Source organism: Pelobates fuscus, chromosome 8 (assembly GCF_036172605.1).
Source record: "Pelobates fuscus isolate aPelFus1 chromosome 8, aPelFus1.pri, whole genome shotgun sequence".
NCBI classification, from domain to species: Eukaryota; Metazoa; Chordata; class Amphibia; order Anura; family Pelobatidae; genus Pelobates; species Pelobates fuscus.
In genome coordinates, this window is record NC_086324.1 from 139,816,468 (window position 1) to 139,835,335 (window position 18,868).

The 18,868-nt window shown below is 42.9% G+C and overlaps 1 protein-coding gene across 1 annotated transcript in view; it reads right to left on the reverse strand.

Moving 5' to 3' along the window:
* DAGLB (diacylglycerol lipase beta) overlaps positions 1-18,868 on the reverse strand; it is a 69,473-nt gene that overhangs the window by 24,482 nt on the left and 26,123 nt on the right. Inside the window, exons 4-8 of the mRNA XM_063430361.1 lie at positions 9,645-9,906; positions 7,946-8,068; positions 5,784-5,911; positions 4,723-4,849; positions 4,546-4,629 (exon numbers count right to left, since the gene is read on the reverse strand). Of these exons, the coding sequence (XP_063286431.1) occupies positions 4,546-4,629; positions 4,723-4,849; positions 5,784-5,911; positions 7,946-8,068; positions 9,645-9,906 (724 nt within the window). The remainder of the gene's footprint in view (positions 1-4,545; positions 4,630-4,722; positions 4,850-5,783; positions 5,912-7,945; positions 8,069-9,644; positions 9,907-18,868) is intronic.

Sequence of the window (18,868 nt, forward strand, 5' to 3'; positions counted from 1 at the left end):
TCTTACTCTACGGTTAAAATGGTGGTAGACTTTATTTGTTTGATAATCTTTTGAGTCTCTGACAAATTTCTGGTGCTTGCGTATTTTGATGTTATTTTGGAATTTGTCAAGATTATTCTTAAGTCTCGTCTCAAATTGGGTAAACTCTGTGTTGGATTGATATTGCTGTACTGTGGCAATCTCGTTTTCTAGGCTTTCATTGACCTCTATCACTTTCTCTTTCTCAAATTTTACTAGAATCTCCATAAAGCGTTTAGAGCAGGTCCCTGCTGCGGATTCCCACTCTTTCATTAGTTCGATATTCTCTGTATAAGAAGAGGGTAAATTTCGGACCCTCAGACCCCGAGGGATCATATCCTTCTTAATATAGTTTTCAAGAGAGGAAATCTCCCAGCTGGACTTATTTTGTTTTTTGTACAGATTCTGTAAAGTATTAAATGACTGATTGATGTCTGGAGTGAGGTTAGAGTAATCTAACTGTTCAACTGAAAATACATTGTCAGAGTCTCTGCACCATAAATTACTATCTGGTTTGTTTGACAGAAACCCCGCCATCTTATGCAGGTACTTAAAAAAGTAATGAGGAAGTAATTAGCGATTGTTTAAGTGGTAGGTATATTAGTCCTGGTACTGAAACCAAAAAATTGTATAGAGAAAAAGGTGACTGAAGGATTAGACAAAAGTTCAATCCTAAAGACACAGAAATAGGACTAGATGGGCAGCAAAATGGGCATAACCCAAAGCGATAAATGAAAAGAAAATCCCCAAAAGTTAAAGGTTGCTGGAGAGGAGAAAGAATCCGACCTCCAACCCACGTTAACCAGAGGTGTGCCCATACAACATAGTATATGGCTCAATGTGCCATGGTAAACCATAGAAAAAGTATGTATGAATAAAACAAAAAAACTTTAATAAATCGTTACATAAAGGTAAACAGACAAGAATAAAAACTGTAAAATACAGTGCTATCCTCTGAGGGTCTAGGTCTGTGAGTCACCGCTGTATGCAGCGATCTTGCTCGCTGTTAAATGCCCTTCCCGGACTCACTATCCTATGAGATCAGATCGGACGTTAGCTCCTCCCCTCTCTGTTCCGTGGCGGCCTATGATTGGCCGCATGACGTGGGAGAGGTGTGACTAGCCCGTTTAAAGTCCGGCAGGGTCCAGGTATGCCTTTGCTTTTGATAAAGGCGCCACATAGCGCCGAAACGCGCATCAGCAAGGACGCCAGACTTTAGGCTGTACTAATTCATGATGCCACTTTTAGGCTCTTAGTTAGCCGTTTTTACCTCATTTATCTAGTTTTTTGTTCCACGTTTTGGGTTTTTTTCCTCTCATGGGTTTGGGGTACATGATGGACTGTCTAGTCAGTCCTTATTTGGCATGATCAATTTACAAGCAGTTGTATCTATAGTCAGGGGAGTTATGAGACAGGAGATTTAGGGATTCTACTAGCCTGTTTACCTAAGGTGAACCTCTATCTATTTCTAAGCTAACCTTATTTAACTCCCACTTTAGAGCCACTTACTACAAAGGTGGCTTTCTAGGTACCACTAACTGTTTGCCCATACTAGCCACTCTGTACCAAGGTGGTCTTTAGGGCATGAGTAGCTGACTGTTTATAACCTTCGGACAGGTATAAGGAACTTGACACTCCTTTACCAAGAGTTTAACTTGATTTAATTTAATTTAAACCTTGCATATGTATATATTTTTGAGTTGTCGCCTTTGCCTGACCATCCTATACGGTTTTGTCATCTACTATACCTACCAGTTAGTTGGTCTACTATTGCCACTGTGGCCACAAGTATATGCTTTTCAGGTGTTAGACTGTATGCACTCTAGATTACAAGTTAACTGATATATTAACATAGTATTAATCTAGGGTTGCCTTCTATATCTGACCCGACTGCGTGTGGGATAGCATGTTTAAGGATACAGCTTAGATTTAGAGGCCCCTATAGGCGCATTCAACTTTGAGACATATACTTCGTGTCTCATATATTATTTCAGGGTTGCCCCCACTACTGGCAGCACCTGTTCTTGTAAGTTGCACTCTACCTATTAGTAGATATCCCGTACTGTCTCTGTCTCCACTACCTTGAGGAGCAACTCTCTACCTGAAAATTGGGTTTATCCCTATACTATCCGTATTACTATTATTATTTCTACACTAGAAAGTTGCTCAAAGCTCTCCTGCAATAATCTGCATAATAGCATCTAGACCCCATCTACAACCTAGACCCTCAGAGGATAGCACTGTATTTTACAGTTTTTATTCTTGTCTGTTTACCTTTATGTAACGATTTATTAAAGTTTTTTTGTTTTATTCATACATACTTTTTCTATGGTTTACCATGGCACATTGAGCCATATACTATGTTGTATGGGCACACCTCTGGTTAACGTGGGTTGGAGGTCGGATTCTTTCTCCTCTCCAGCAACCTTTAACTTTTGGGGATTTTCTTTTTATTTTTCAAACCTTATGTGTACTACGACTGTATAATACTTAATATGTTGCTCAGCTATGTCGGCTGAGTACAGCAATATCCCCGTATGTACCTTTGCCAGGTATATGTGGACATTGAAGGGGCACATTTGAGACACAGCCATTCCAGTTTTTTTCAAACTTTGAATTTTTACGCTGTGTCCATGTCCCATTTTAGAGTATTTTACAAGGCTACATAATCCAATTACTCCATAAAGGCATTTCTTAAAGAAGACATCCCAGGGTAATTCAAAAGGCATATTTTGAACCTTAGCGTAGGATCATTTTTCCGCTAGCTTGTACCAAGTGTAGTGGTAATGAGCATTTTTTTTATGTATTTTTTTACTTTGTAAAACTTTTTTTACTTTGTAAAACCCGTTTTTAAACTTTTTTTTTACTTATTAAATGTTTTAAATTTTCTTAACTTTTTTTACACTTTTACATTTTTTTCTAAACTTTTCTTTTACCGTTAACCCTTAACTAGCAGTAAGCAGCACTAACAGTAAATTCCCCATTTTCCCATAACTCCCACCCACCCCAGCTAGCAAAATATATAATTATAAAATATTTAAATAAATTAAATAAATTGAACCCCTGAGGGTTAAAAAAATAAATATAAGTTAATCCTCAGGGGTTAAACAATTTAGATCACAGTATAATACTGCGATCTGTATGTTGATCACTGTAGGCAGTGATCAACTGGCAGGGAAGGGGTTAATTTTTATTTAGACTGTGTAAAGGGGGGTAGTATTTTTTTTTTTTTTACTTAAACGTTACTAAAACAGTTAAAACATTTTTTTTAAACCTTTTTAAAGCTTATTTTAAAAAATGTTTAACGTTAACCCCTAGTTAGCCTAACACCAAATTCCCCAATTCCCCACTAACTTCCACCCATCCCAGCCACCTAAATATATAATTTTTAAATATTTAAATTAAATAGGGTTAAAAAATAATAATAATTAACCCTCAGGGGTTAAAAATAAAAATAAAAAAAATCAGATGGCATTAAAATGTATACCCTGCCAATTGATCACTGTAGTCAGTGATCAATTGGCAGGGAAGGGGTTAATTTTATTAAAACAGGGGAAAGGGGGGGTGGGATTTCACTTTAATTTTTTTTTCTTACACTAGGGGGCAGGATCATTGAAGATCAGTCTCCCTGCACTTCACACAGAACCCGGAAGTGCAGGGAGGCGGAAGGTAAGTACATTGAGCACATGTGCTCGCTCTGACATGCTGTCAGAGCGGGCACATGAGCTGGGGCAGCCCGATCGGGTGCTCCCGGTCTGCCTCTAATGCAGAGGCAGACCGGAGCACCGTTAACCCCGCGATCGCGGCGATCTGGGGTTAACTTTAGTAAATGACGGAAATTTTCCGTCAACGGTCCTTAACTGATGGACAAGGTTGACGGAAAATTTCCGTCACCGGTCGGCAAGGGGTTAAAAGATGTGCCTCAGTGGCCCTCTGTCTGCCATTTCTGAGAAACTCCAATGTTTATATTTTGCTGAAAACACACCAATGTTTTACATTATCAGACAAAAAAAGGCATAATTCTACGCACCAAAACCACTACATTAAGCTATTGTGGTTTTGGTGCTCGGACTGCCCCTGTAGACAGCAGCTGTAATAGATTGCTAAGCTTGCAAGAGTATCTATCAAGGACCCTATTGCAACCTGCTCACATTGCTTTTAATTACCTACTGACCTCTGCAGCCACTCATCTTGCCACTTGTAACCTCTCAGATTAACCCCTGCCTCCCAGCATGTGAGCGAAATAAACTGCAGTCCAGTGTTAACACATTCCGGGTGGAGACTTGTATTGAAACACTCAGATGCCATCTCATAATATTCCCACCTGCAGCTCAAGCATGAGAGTTTGCAGAGAAGCTTGTTTAAGGTTTGTATGAATGAACGCAAATGGACAGACGAGCTGCACTGGGCCTAAGGCATCAAAAACTCTGAACACATCAATGATGTCAGGAGAAATAAAACGTTCAATATTAGACAGGGACAAATGAACAGCATCATGACTGACATTTGTCCTGTTTAATTACGTACCTCAAGAGACAATGTTCCTCTTACAGACACTAGGATGGCTTCAGTTTTATGGTCAAGAGCCACAAAAAAAGGGATTTCATAAATCTAAGAGTAAAAGAAGCAGTGACAGTGAGCTGTGAGATGAGTACAATTAATCCCAGTGCTGTGTAATGTGTTGGCAGAGTCTGGTAGTCTTACCCGATTGTGAAAACTGATATGGATAAAGTCCCGGTACTGGAGTCCTGTGGTTTTCAAGATGGACGCAAAATGGAAGTTCAAGTGATCACCCCCAACAAGATCATATTGTGCTGTCCTGTGCGTGCAACTGTGTAAGAAAAGGACGAGGAAACAAAATAGAAACAAAGTTATTCACGCAATTCAGAACTGTAGCAAACTAAAATTCAGATGATAATATTGAGGTAAAAATAATGTACCTCTCATCTATTCTGCTCTTCTGGGTTGTGGGAGACCAGATTCCCCATAAAGCACAGCACACGTGTCTCATTTAAAGTGTTCACACTATTCAAAGAGCACTAGTTCAGTGCTTTAACATAGCTCTGCGAATGTCCTGTTCTTAGTGGGGCTGTCAGCCTGGGGTGCAATCACCAAAATATCCACCATATGACTATAGTGGATTTTGAGAATTTATCCAGATTACCTACATAGCCTAAATCTTGCCATTCAAGTTTCAATTAACTAAAATATCAAGTTTAGTAAATAATCAAGTTTGTGCAAATTCGATTAACAAAAATCCTGCTGTAGTCGTTTTCTAAACAATTTGTCTCTTGCTAAGAACAGGGATATTTACTAAAGAGAGAATTCAAGGTGAATATCAAATTTAAGTCCAAAGTACTTGAACTAAAAGCATAGAGGACTTTTCCCAGTTCCGCTACTTTGGCCCAAGGTTTGATATTGACTTTGAATTCTCACTTTAGTGAATAAACCCTGTGAATTAAAATGAGTTAATAAAACGTTGCAGGTCGAAACCTTTGCTTAAGGAATGTGCCGACCCAAATGATTATTTTAATGATGGCGCTTTAACCTGACAAAGTGCTTGCCATTTTTCTGTGAATATAGGAATTGTTCAGCTCAGCTTTAACATGACATGTCACATAGAATCATGTAATAAATGCAAATTGATTTGCCAACATGAATTAGAGCAGAGGATTTGGAACATGTAGCTCCCGGCAGTTGTGGCAGTACATCTCACAGTAGAGCAGTTCCGTAAAATAACAGAACATGGACAGGTGGTTACTCACCACTCTCCGCAGAGTTTACACAGCCCAGAGAGGGGGTTGCTGAATATGTAAAGAGGCCAACCATAGGCAGCTGCTGCAAACTGCATGTAATGGGCTGCCTTCTCCAACTCCATTTCCAGTTCCTCTGCCTGAGACAATAAAACACCAGGTGATATCACAGCAACTAAAAAAGTACGAGTCTACTATGGTGAAACAACAAAATATAACCCGTTTGTTCTACACTGTAAGACTGCTAGGGCATTGTACACTGCTACTATGTCACACTGTGAGGAATAATCTGTACTCTACCATGTCTCTTCCAGAATAGTAATAGTAGTGCTTCTATGTTTCACCATAAAGGAATACAAAATAAAGGACCTGAGCGAGTCATGGTTTGAGAAAGACATATACGTGTCAAAACGTTGTCCATTCACTTTGATGGCTGAATAAACCACCCAAATTTATTGCGGAGTGCTCAGGACCGTTACTTTTTGTTTGCTGATTACCGTGGATTCAGCTGAGCATGATCCCACCTTCAGATACCAGCACCAAAATGTGGAATTCGCGTTGGAGTGCCTACCCCAAACTATTTACTTATTTACCATAACATAACTTACCAACTAGTTTTTGAAGCACTGGTCCCCTGTATCACTCCAGTCCCTGACCCACCTCTCCCCCCTCTTCTTTCCTACTTTTTTCCTCTTTCCCCCATCTACATCCTTAATCTTTTTTCACATTTCCATTGTCATCCATCAATGATATAACCATGCTGTGTTATATATAACCTGCAATTCGATCAGTCCTTACTCATAGGCTTGCATAGGCATTTCCGGCTATTTTATCTGTCTCTGTCCTTAGCTGTATTGTTTCCAGTGTGTATATGAAATGCAGTTTGTATTTCTTTTCAAAGACCGTTATTACTGTCCGAAGAACAAGCAGATCATTTTTATTTTTTAAAGCGCTAATGTGGTGTTCCAGCTTATGCTTTAGATCCTCTCAAAAACAGGAATAAGCTGAAAAGTACTCAGCACGCTGCTGTTGCCCTAAACTAGACCCTGGCATTGCCCTATAATTAACCCCTCTCTTCCACAATAGATCCCCATTGCCTTTGCTTCACAAATACACCACTGCATTGCCCAGAAAGTAATACCTCTCTTCAAAACTTTGATTACCCTAGCAAATTAACTAGATCCTCATATTTTCCTACCAATTAACCCCTCCCCTCCCTAAATTAGATTTCCCTACCAATATAACTCTTCCCATCTGTAAAATATAACCCCATACCAATTAAAGGAACAACCAAAGCACTATAACCACTACAATCAGCTGCCAGGGTGCCATGAGTGTCCTGCACAACACGACTTGGCTCAGTGGAGCTATAGGAAGCTCCTAGGAAGACCTTTCAGCAGCAGGGGACAATTTGGGAGAGCGCAAGGGCACTCCTGGCACTACAACATATTGTACTGGTTATTGTTCTTGAGGTGTTCCATTTACCCCATCCCACCTCAAACAGGAGGCAACTTAAAAAAATACACTCAGCAGAACTGGAGGATACAGTCAATAGTATCAGCAACAGGGACAGGTTATAGACAATAAGTCTTTGTCTTCTTATTTTTCCCTGCCATTGCTAGTGGAGAGGAAGGTGCCCTGGTGTTCTCCCTGGGTCCACCAGTTCTTTCACCCAAACTCCAGGACAGAACTGTTCACCTTACCCTGCCCATCTCCGCCACTGGCCACTCAGAGCTGCTCACATACCTCCCCACCTTCACCAATGACTTTCAGTCAGAACTGCTCATACGTAAGCTCACCTGTCCAAAAATCAATCTGAGCGGTTTATATTTACATCCCCAGCTGCTTTAATTTATCATCATCACCCACAACACACACCATGAAACACAGGTGTTAATCTAACCCCCCGAAACGTCAATCATCAAACTGTCTTAAACCAGATTTGCTCATCTTTACCCTGCAACAGCTACGCTGAGCCTGACATTTTCATGTTGACTCCTTGACTTTCAGACCTCTATATACCGCTCATTTTATTTCCCAACTATCAACCTTCCATCAAAGCCGCTATTTGCTCTCCACCTCCATGACCAACCTTCTCACACGCTGTGGATGACCTGAGAAGAACAGACATTGGTGTAGAGGTAAAGATCACCAGCAGTGATTGATGTCCTTACCCCTAAATTTTGTGGTGGGCTGCACAGTACTTCATCAGGATCCCTGCTTTGTTCCACCTTGTCCTGTTCTTGGTGAAGGAGTGTGAGCCCAGCTGCGATATCACTCGGAACCAAGTCTGTGTCCTGAGAGAGGAGTTAGAACACATCTTAACAGAGAAAAAAACTCTTAAACCAAGGAAATCAAAAGTACCTTAGCCTGCACATTGACCAACTGAAATCTTAAGATACACCTAAGAAACATACATTATGGTGTACAGAACTCAAGATTTTAAATAATGCAACACGTAAATGTGATAATAATAGCTAGTGTTTTTGTTTCAACCTTAATTGCGATTTATATTCCTAGAAAATACATAAAGGTACACTGATGTCCCTGACAAAAGAAACTGATAACTGCAAAGCCTCTTTAAGTTTTTTGTATATCATCAACACATGTGTAACAATTCCATAATAGAAACTTGTGAAATACACAGATTATCTACTGTCTGGTTAACTTCGGCCACAAAGATGCAGAATGTCCAGCCTTTAACCTTCAGCTTTTAAAGAAACACATGACAATTTTGCCCACTGTGTGTTTTGCACATATGCATTTCACAAAATACATGGTATAATGTTGCCACAGTACCTGTAAGGAAATAACAAGTTGCCAGTCCAGGAAATAACTTGAAAAATTAGACTTTTAGGTAACGCTTTAGATTCTGAGAAAACGTCATGTATTTTACACTAGCCGAGGTTGAGAGTTTTGCCATATCAGCTAATTTAGGCCAAATTTTGCAATTCAGCTGTCAATTTACTACAATTCAGTGTTTAATGAATACAGCCAATTGCTTTTTTTGAGCACCCAAGTTTATATCACCTAAGAAATGTTGTTCACCCTGCATCCTGCTTTCATTTCAAGATTCTGTTGCAGAGTATATTATGTATTTGCTTTTAGAAAGGGTTCAGTTGTGGGACAAAGTAGATCGCAACTGAAAAACTAGACAATGCTTGTAACTTCAAAATATTTTTTCCTGTTCTTGAAAGGACACTCCACTGCCCAATTAAATGTAATTATTTTTTTAATTGCAAGTTTACCTAAAAACTGTTTTGCGAAAGCTGCATTACACTTGCCAGAAGCCTTTGGAAGCCCTCCCTTTCTAACCCCACCCAGACTTTCTGTGGCTGTCCAATCACAGACTTCCCAATGCAGCTCAATGAGACGTCTTTGCAAGGCAGGTGCTCTGAGCAATTTCTGCCTCTGAAGTTTAGCTCCACTGAGCTAACCAAACCAGGAAGTAACAGGACCCATATTCTGATAATAAGGTTAATTTATAAAAGTGGCAATTTCTGTTGAGATCTACACTTTTTCTAAAATGAAAAAATGAGGACTAACTCTTCACACAAAGAATTTTAGCAAGCTGAAATGCTTTAGGGGCAGGAGTGTCCCTTTAAATAAATTTAGTTTTAAAATTATAATCTGCAGTGATGGTCTATGAAAAACACGCCCCAATATAAATTATCTCTTTCTTCAAAACAAGAAATAAATCAGAAAATCATTCTATCCACACTTTACTAGAGGTGAGTAATTTTCACTGAGGTCCATAAACATTGGATATACTGTATCTCAGATCGTGGCCTTTCATTGGACCCTGTTGATAGGGTTGAAAAATATACACTAATTTTTCATTCAAGAAAAAGCAAGTTTTGTTATGATACTTACGGAGAAATAGGTGCTAAACAGCTCGGCAATGCTGGAGAAAGCCACTCTGTTATCATTGTCATTCCCTACACAACAGCAGAGCAGTCGGATGCGGTTCTCCCACACTCTGTTTGCCGTTTTCTTGACGTTGTAGAGTAGTTGCTGGGACTGGCTGCTTTCCAAGTCGTGGAATTCGTTGTCTGCATAATATAAAGCCTTCTTGCGTCCCAGTGGATCAAAAACAAGAAAAACGGCTATGGTGGTAAAGAATATGATAACCCAACTGCAAAACAGAGAGGTAGGGAGAAATTAAATAAATGGCATTTGTGATGCAGAAACACTTGGCAAAATGATAACTGCACTCCAGGCCAAGATAACGCACTAGCTATATTATCAGCAACAAGGTTTCCTCTGCTACGAATTGCTCATATGAAAGACAATGGAGATCATTCAGAAGGATGAGAGAAGAAAGAAAAAAAGAAAAAAAAAGGTATTGCTACCTGCATAACGTGATCTTAAATTAAAGGAACACTCCAACATTAAAAAAAACATTTGGTTCACATGTTTAGAGTGTACCTTTACTATAATTATAATTGCCATTTATATAGCACCAACATATTCCGTAGTGTTATGGCCAAATGCAAATATTACAAGTTTTAAAGTGCAAATATTGTATTCCTCAATATTATTAAGAGATATTCCAAACTGACCAGGGTTTAGAAATGGAACATTGTTTTTCATACATGTTTCTTTATAACAAGCAATAACCTCTTACTTACCTTCAGTGCTTAATATGTTTGCGCCATTTTGTCCCAGACGAATTACAATAACAATAATGCATAAACAAGCTTCAAGGCTATGCTACGACTCTTTCAGTACATAATATACTGTGGTAACTCTAAGTAGATAAAGATGTTCAGACTGTAAAATGCCATCTTGACCTAAGTCAGGAAAACTTCCATGACGTGCACACCCTTTAGTTATGACCTTGTATTTTTGCCATAATAAGGGAGGTCCTAAAATGAATAAAATAAGTTACTTTTTCATATATGAACTAAGGCGACCCTAAAATGAAGACACCTAAGGTATAAATAGGTGTACTTTTAAATGTTAAGGCACAGAGAGAGGAGAGATTTGGAGACAGATGCTGCTCCATCTTAAAATGACAGAGAGGCTGACATGATGACATGTTCAGGAGGGTATGTTAATCTATTATTGATATTTGCAAGCATTTAGTTTAATCTTATAAACTCTGCTATAAATTGTTGTAATGGATTTTATATGTCTATATTTATATTTGTATGTAATAAATATCTAAAAAGACAACATTTTATTGCTTCCAAGACAATCCTTATTTTATATTGTATTAAATTATTTATATATGTTAAATAGAGGATCTCTTACTAACTATATAACATTATGGCTAAGATATCTGTATGGTTATCCCTGCTTTATCCTATGCTTTAAGACGTTATAGTGGTAAATAAGGGATCCAGCTGCGGTTACAGTAGCGCTTTACAATATTATATTAGAGGGGATTTGACTATAAATAGGACATTTACAAAAGACTTACAGGAACGAGAGGTTGAAGAGGACCCTGCTCAAATGAGCTTACAGTCTATATGAGGTGGGGTAAAAAAACACAATAGGACAGGAGATAGCAAGCAAATAAGGTGGAAGTGAAGCAGAGGTGGAGGAGAGAGGTATGGGACAGGTACGTATGTAAGGTACTACAACAGGCACCCACAAATGCACCAAAAACAAAGTTTACTTTTTGTTTCACTCTTGAACGAGACTGTCAGTGATGACAGTCTCCCTTTCGTCTTCAGACAAAACCAATGCAAGAATCAGATGTGGCATCAAATGCATTACACAAAGACTTCCCAATGGAAACTAATGTTTTTCAGGGGCTAACTAGGGACCTTGCGCAACAATATGCTGGTTATCATTGCTGGCCATATTGCAGCTATAGAAGACAATTGGTTTTAATGCCAATAGTCATTTATAATTATATCCCACAAAGGGAACTCAATGCTGGCCAGAAGACTTAAAACTACTGTAGAACCCAAAAAGACATCCTAAATCTGTACTCCAGAAGGTGCCCCCCCCAAAAAAATCGTTAACGTCTTCCAACACTACTTAACAACACTGTATAACCATACACCACCACCCCAGACAAACCAGATTCAAACCTTTACTGCCAAATTCTTATACAATCTCCATCTCCCCACATTATGGGAGGAAGCAATTGCAACCTCATCATCTGAGGTTTCAGAGGAAGAGCTGGCCTTAGCATTATGGTTACTCAAAACAAACAAGAGCCCTTTGCCTGGAAAAAAACCTTTAGCGAGATACTTATTCCCAAACTCTGCAAGGTCTTTAATGCATGATTACATAGTGAAACTTACCATCCAACATAATTAGAGCAAATATCACAGTTGTACCTAAACCAGGGAAGAACCACGATGAACCCGGACACTACTACACAATTTTTTTCTTTTAAATGATGGCCAGACTAAAACCCTACATGGATGACTAATACTCCCTGACCAGGTGGGATTTATCCCAAACAGACAGGCAACTGATACAACCCAAAAGAACATTGACCTGATATGGTGCGCCAATTGACGGCGCTTGCCAGTGGCCGTGGTTTCCCTCCACGTCAAGAAGGAGTTTGATCGCCATATTTTTTTGAAGACTTAAAACAGATTGGCTTCCTGAATGAATTAAAAAAACTTCCTTAGGGCGATGTATCAGTCACTAATGGACTACCCATTAATAGAGATGCCCCGAATAGTTCGCCGGCGAATAGTTCCCGGCGAACATAGCTTGTTCGCCAGCGAATAGTTCCTGGCGAACATATGCGATGTTTGGTCCGCCCCTATTAGTCATCATTGAGTAAACTTTGATCCTGTACCTCACAGTCAGCAGACACATTCCAGCCAATCAGCAGCAGACCCTCCCTCCCAGACAGCATCCATTTTAGATTCATTCGGAAGCTGCATTCTTTTTTTTTTTTTTTTTTTAGATTCTTTATTTTTGAAGTGCAGTGAACATACACGTAGTGACAATGACATATGGTGCAATGCAAAACGTTGGAATACAGACTTAGAGTTATAAAACAAAAAAACAAGAGGAACTGCGCATTTTTAAAATATAAAACAATCATGCTGGGTAAACTTGTCTTGATATAAGTGAAAAGCATGGCATAGGGAAATCGTCAGACATGTTGAGAGTGTTCGTAAGTTTGAATACACATGCTTGAACTGAAGAGGGGTATGGATTAACACCACCAGTTATAGATCAAAATGTGTGAATCAGAATATCAAAACTAGAAATAAGTAGACTAAATAACCTCTTAGTGAGTGCTGTTAAATGCTAGACAACTGACTACACCTCATAACAAGGGCATTTTAGATTCTCAGCAGCAGAGATGTTTTAGCCAATTCCTCTGACATGCTTCAGAGAGTGGTCGTCTCTACTCGCATCCATGTGCCGCTTAGTAGTGCTTCCACCGCCTGCCGGGTGCACCAGAGGATCGCTCAGACCACGAGGGTCAGCAGGTCGGCGCATCAGCACCCTTGCTCCCCGAGCCCAGTCCACTGTGGAAGAAGATGCCTGGTCGCCCCCCAGGCCTCCAGCTTCAGTATAAGTAACCTGTGAGGTTCTGGGATCGGTCCTGTTCAGTCGTGGGCGGTTGGTTGGCGTGCCATCCCCCCTGGCACAATGCTGGGGCACCTCTGGAGATCTCTTCCATCCTAGGTGAGGTGAGTAGCAAAGCCCTCTGCCGTGATTCAATCCGATTCCAGAAGGCTGCACAGAGAGCATCAAAGGCTGCATGGAACTTAGCTTCCCAGTGTGGGCTTGATTGCTCTGTCGGAGTGGCGGCCATCTTAGCTGTGACACGATGGCTCGTTTTGTCAGGGTGAGTAGTGGCCATTTAGCCTTGTGGGTTACTTTAGCCTTTCCTTGGTGGGGACCGGGATAACCCCCACCGGTCCAGAGGGGGGGGGGGGAAACGGGGCTGTAGATATGAGGTGCAGACACGATGAGAGCTCCAGGCCGGGAGATCGGCCGTTTCTCCCTGCCACAGAACCCCCAGAGCAGATAGGCCGCAGGACAGTGCGTAGTCATAGGCTGCTACAAACATGATCGGGTAAGCTCCCTGGTGTTCAGGAACAGGTAAGTGTTCAGTGAGCAACCTCCAAAGGTATTATTCCCTCTGTGGGTCTCACTTTGCAGGCTGTATGCAGGGAGCTCACGTCATGCACGTCCATCCGCCATGCTGGCCAGGCCCCGCCCCCCGGAAGCTGCTTTCTTAGTGAGAGGAGGGACAGTGTAGCTGCTGCTGATTTAATAGGGAAATCGATAGCTAGGCTAGTGTATTCAGTGTCCACTACAATCCTGAAGGACTCATCTGATCTCTGCTGTAAGGACAGCACCCCAAAAAGCCCTTTTTAGGGCTAGAACATCAGTCTGCTTTTTTTTCCCCTGTGTAATCTAATTGTAGTTGCCTGCCTGCCAGCGTGTGTGTCAGGCTCACAGCGTATACTGTGCCCTCTTGCCCAGTGCCACCACTCATATCTGGTGTCACAATATCTTGCATTTAAAAAAAAACAAAACTTTTTTGACAGTAATATAATAGCAGTCAGTTTCCTTCACGCGTGTGCGTTTCAGGGCCTGCCACGGCACAGTGTCACACCAGTGCAACTCATATCTGGTGTAACAGTAGTGTACATTTAAAAAAAAAAAAAAAAAAACTAGAAATTTGACTGTGAAATAATAGCAGTCAGTTTCCTTCACGCGTGTGCGTTTCAGGGCCTGCCAGGGCACAGTGTCACACCAGTGCAACTCATATCTGGTGTAACAGTAGTGTACATTTAAAAAAAAAAAAAAAAAACAACAATTTTGACTGTAATAGATTGAATAGCAGTTAGTTGTCTGCAAGCGTGTGTCAGGCCTACAGCGTCTACTCTGCCAACTTCTGCCAGTGCACAGTGCCAATCATATCTGTTGTCACAGTAGCTTGCACGCATAGTACCACTAATCGAAAAAAAAATTACAGGCAGAGGCAGGCCACCCCGCAGGGGCCGTCGTGGTCGTGGTGCTGTGATTCCCTTTTGCACTAGAATAATGTCCAATTTTCAGAGGCCACGTACCCTGAACTCGAAAAGTTCTGAGGACATAGTTGACTGGCTAACACAGGACACCCAATCTTCTACAGCTTCCGCTCGGAACCTTGACGCACCATCCTCCTCCAGCTTAGCTTCGGGCACCTCAAGTTACCATTCGCCCGCCTGCCGCCACCACCAACACTAGCACCACAGCCGCTTCACTTGATCTGTCAGAGGAGTTATTTACACATCAGCTGGAAGAAATGAGTGATGCGCAACCATTATTGCCAGAGGATGTAGATAACAGGGTTATGTCTCAGTCAGGCAGCATTACACACATGGACGTACGGTGTGATGATGATGATGTTGTACCCGCTGCTGCTTCCTTTGCTGAGTTGTCAGATACAAGTGAAGCAGTTGATGATGACGATGCGTCCGTGGATGTCACGTGGGTGCCCGCTAGAAGAGAAGAAGAACAGGGGGAAAGTTCAGATGGGGAGACAGAGAGGAGGAGGAGACGAGTTTGAGGCAGGCGGAGGTCGTCGCAAGGAGCTAGTGGCACAGTCAGACAGCATGCATCAGCACCCGGGGTCAGCCAGACACCACGCCAATCAACGCATGCTGTTGCCACCACCAGAATGCCGTCATTGCAGAGCTCAGCAGTGTGGAATTTTTTTTGTGTGTCTGCCTCTGAAAACAGCAATGCCTTTTGCAACCTGTGCCAAAAGAAAGAGTTGTGGGAAGTCCAACAACCACCTAGGTACAACTGCTTTGCGAAGGCACATGATCGCACATCACAAACACCTATGGGATCAACACATGAGTACAAGCAGCTCACAAACTCAAAGCCGCCATCCTCCTCCTGGTCCAGCATCTTCAGCCACGTCAGCCACTGCTGTCCTCCTTGCCCCCTCTCAACCATCCGCCACTCCGTCTCTCGCCTTCAGCAGTTCCTGCTCATCTGCCCACAGTCAGGTTTCTGTCAAGGACATGTTTGAGCGTAAGAAGCCAATGTCACAAAGTCACCCCCTTGCCCGGCATCTGACAGCTGGCTTGTCTGAACTCTTAGCCTGCCAGCTTTTACCATACAAGCTGGTGGAGTCTGAGGTGTTCCAAAAATTTGTAGCTATTGGGACACCGCAGTGGAAGGTACCTGGCCGAAATTTCTTTGCTCAAAAGGCAATCCCCAACCTGTACTCGATTGTGCAAAAGGAAGTAATGGCATGTCTGGCACACAGCGTTGGGGCAAGGGTCCATCTGACCACTGATACCTGGTCTGCAAAGCATGGTCAGGGCAGGTATATCACCTACACTGCGCATTGGGTAAACCTGCTGACGGCTGCCAAGCATGGAATGCGTGGCTCTGCAGAGGAGTTGGTGACACCGCCACGACTTGCAGGCAGGCCTGCTGCCAACTCCTCTACTCCTCCTACTCCATCCTCTTCCATAACCTCCTCGGCTGAGTCCTCTTCTGCTGCTGCGTCTTGCTCCACATCAACGGCACCCCCTCAGCTCCCCAGGTACTATTCCACAGCCTGGATACGGCAGTGTCACGCCGTCTTGGGGTTGACGTGCCTGAAAGAGAGTCACACTGGACCAGCACTCCTGTCCGCCCTGAACGCACAGGTGGACAGTGGCTGACTCCGCACCAACTGGAGATCGGCAAAGTGGTTTGTGACAACGGAAGAAATTTGTTGGCGGCATTGAATTTGGGCAAGTTGACACATGTGCCGTGCGTGGCACATGTGTGTAATCTGATCGTACAACGCTTTGTGCATAAGTACCCAGGCTTACAGGACGTCCTGAAGCAGGCCAGGAAGGTGTGTGGCCATTTCAGGTGTTCCTACACGGCCATGGCGCACTTTTCAGATATCCAGTGGCGAAACAACGTGCCAGTGAGGCGCTTGATTTGCGACAGCCTGACACGTTGGAATTCAACACTCCTAATATTCGACCGCCTGCTCCAACAAGAAAAAGCCGTTAACGACTATTTGTATGACCGGGGTGCTAGGACAGCCTCTGCGGAGCTGGGAATTTTTTTGCCATGTTACTGGACGCTCATGCGCAATGCCTGTAGGCTCATGCGTCCTTTTGAGGAGGTGACAAACCTAGTCAGTCGCACCGAAGGCACCATCAGCGACATCATACCATTTGTTTTCTTCCTGGAGCGTGCCCTGCGAAGAGTGCTGGATCAGGCCGTAGATGAGCGTGAAGAGGAAGAGTTGTGGTCACCATCACCACCAGAAACAGCCTTATCAGCATCGCTTGCTGGACCTGCGGCAACGCTGGAAGAGGATTGTGAGGAAGAGGAATCAGAGGAGGAATGTGGCTTTGAGGAGGAGGAGGAGGAAGACCAACCACAACAGGCATCCCAGGGTGCTCGTTGTCACCTATCTGGTACCCGTGGTGTTGTACGTGGCTGGGGGGGAAGAACATACCTTCAGTGAGATCACTGAGGACGAGGAACGGGACATGAGTAGCTCGGCATCCAACCTTGTGCAAATGGGGTCTTTCATGCTGTCGTGCCTGTTGAGGGACCCTCGTATAAAAAAGCTGAAGGAGAACGACCTGTACTGGGTGTCCACGCTACTAGACCCCCGGTATAAGCAGAAAGTGCCTGAAATGCTACCGAATTACCGCAAGTCGGAAAGGATGCAGCAGTTCCAAAATAAATTAAAAAGTATGCTTTACACAGCGTATAAGGGTGATGTCACAGCACAACGGGAATCTAACAGGGGAAGAGGTGAAAGTAATCCTCCTCCTCCCACGACCACGCCGGCAAGGACAGGACGCTTTACAGACGTGTTGTTGATGGAGGACATGCAGAGCTTTTTAAGTCCTACGCATCGCCACAGCCCTTCGGGTCCACCCTCAGAGAACAACTCGACCGACAGGTAGCCGACTACCTCGCCTTAGCTGCAGATATCGACACTCTGAGGAGCGATGAACCCCTTGACTACTGGGTGTGCAGGCTTGACCTGTGGCCTGAGCTATCCCAATTTGTGATAGAACATCTGGCCTGCCCCGCTTCAAGTGTCCTGTCAGAAAGGACCTTCAGTGCAGCAGGAGGTATTGTCACTGAAAAGAGAAGTCGCCTAGGTCAAAAAAGTCTAGATTACCTCACCTTTATTAAGATGAATGAGGGCTGGATCCCGAAGGGACTGACAGTGGGCGATACATTCGACTAAAAAAGGCCTGATGAGGGGGACGTAACAGGGATTAAACTGATAGGAATAGTACTACTTAACACACCACTCCTATCTGGTGGCACATTAGATTACACGCGCAGTGCCCCAAATTTGAAATAGGAGGACCAACCAAGCATCTTTTTCCATCTCCCGGTTCCTAAAATCAATGCCATATACACGTCCCCTGATAGGGGACGTAACAGGGATTAAACTGATAAGAATAGTACTACTTAAAACACCTTATAATAACGCAGAGAGAGGCAACGCAGAGAGAGGAGTCTGAAGAAGAGGAGTCAGAGGAGGAAGGTGGCTTTGAGGAGGTGGAAGACCAAACACAGCAGGCGTCCCAGGGGGCTTGTTGTCACCTTTCGGGGACCCTTGGCTAGCTTGGTATCCAACCTTGTGCAAATGGGGAGTTTGCGGTTGTGCAAATGGACTGTTTGCTGTTGTTTGCGGTGCGTTAAATGGGGAGTGTGGTCTGTCACTGTGAAGCGGGCGTAACCCTTACACTACCTGATCGATACAACATCATACCTGATGTTTTAAAGCACGTTATTCCAAACAATTTAGGAATGTTAGGTGATTTATGCCCTTTATGGATTAAAACCAGACTCTGCATCAACTATGTAATTTTCCATGGGAGTTTTGCCATGGATCCCCCTCCGGCATGCCACAGTCCAGGTGTTAGTCCCCTTGAAACAACTTTTCCATCACTATTGTGGCCAGAAAGAGTCCCTGTGGGTTTTAAAATTCGCCTGCCTATTGAAGTCTATGGCGGTTCGCCAACATTTGCGGAAATTCGCGTTCGCTGTTTGCGAACGGAAAATTTTATGTTTGCGACTTCTCTACCCGCTAACACTGAACATCCCTCTCCCTCTTTCCCCATACTCAGCGGCACACGCCAAGACTGCCCACTCTCTTCCCTATTTGCCCTCTCACTAGA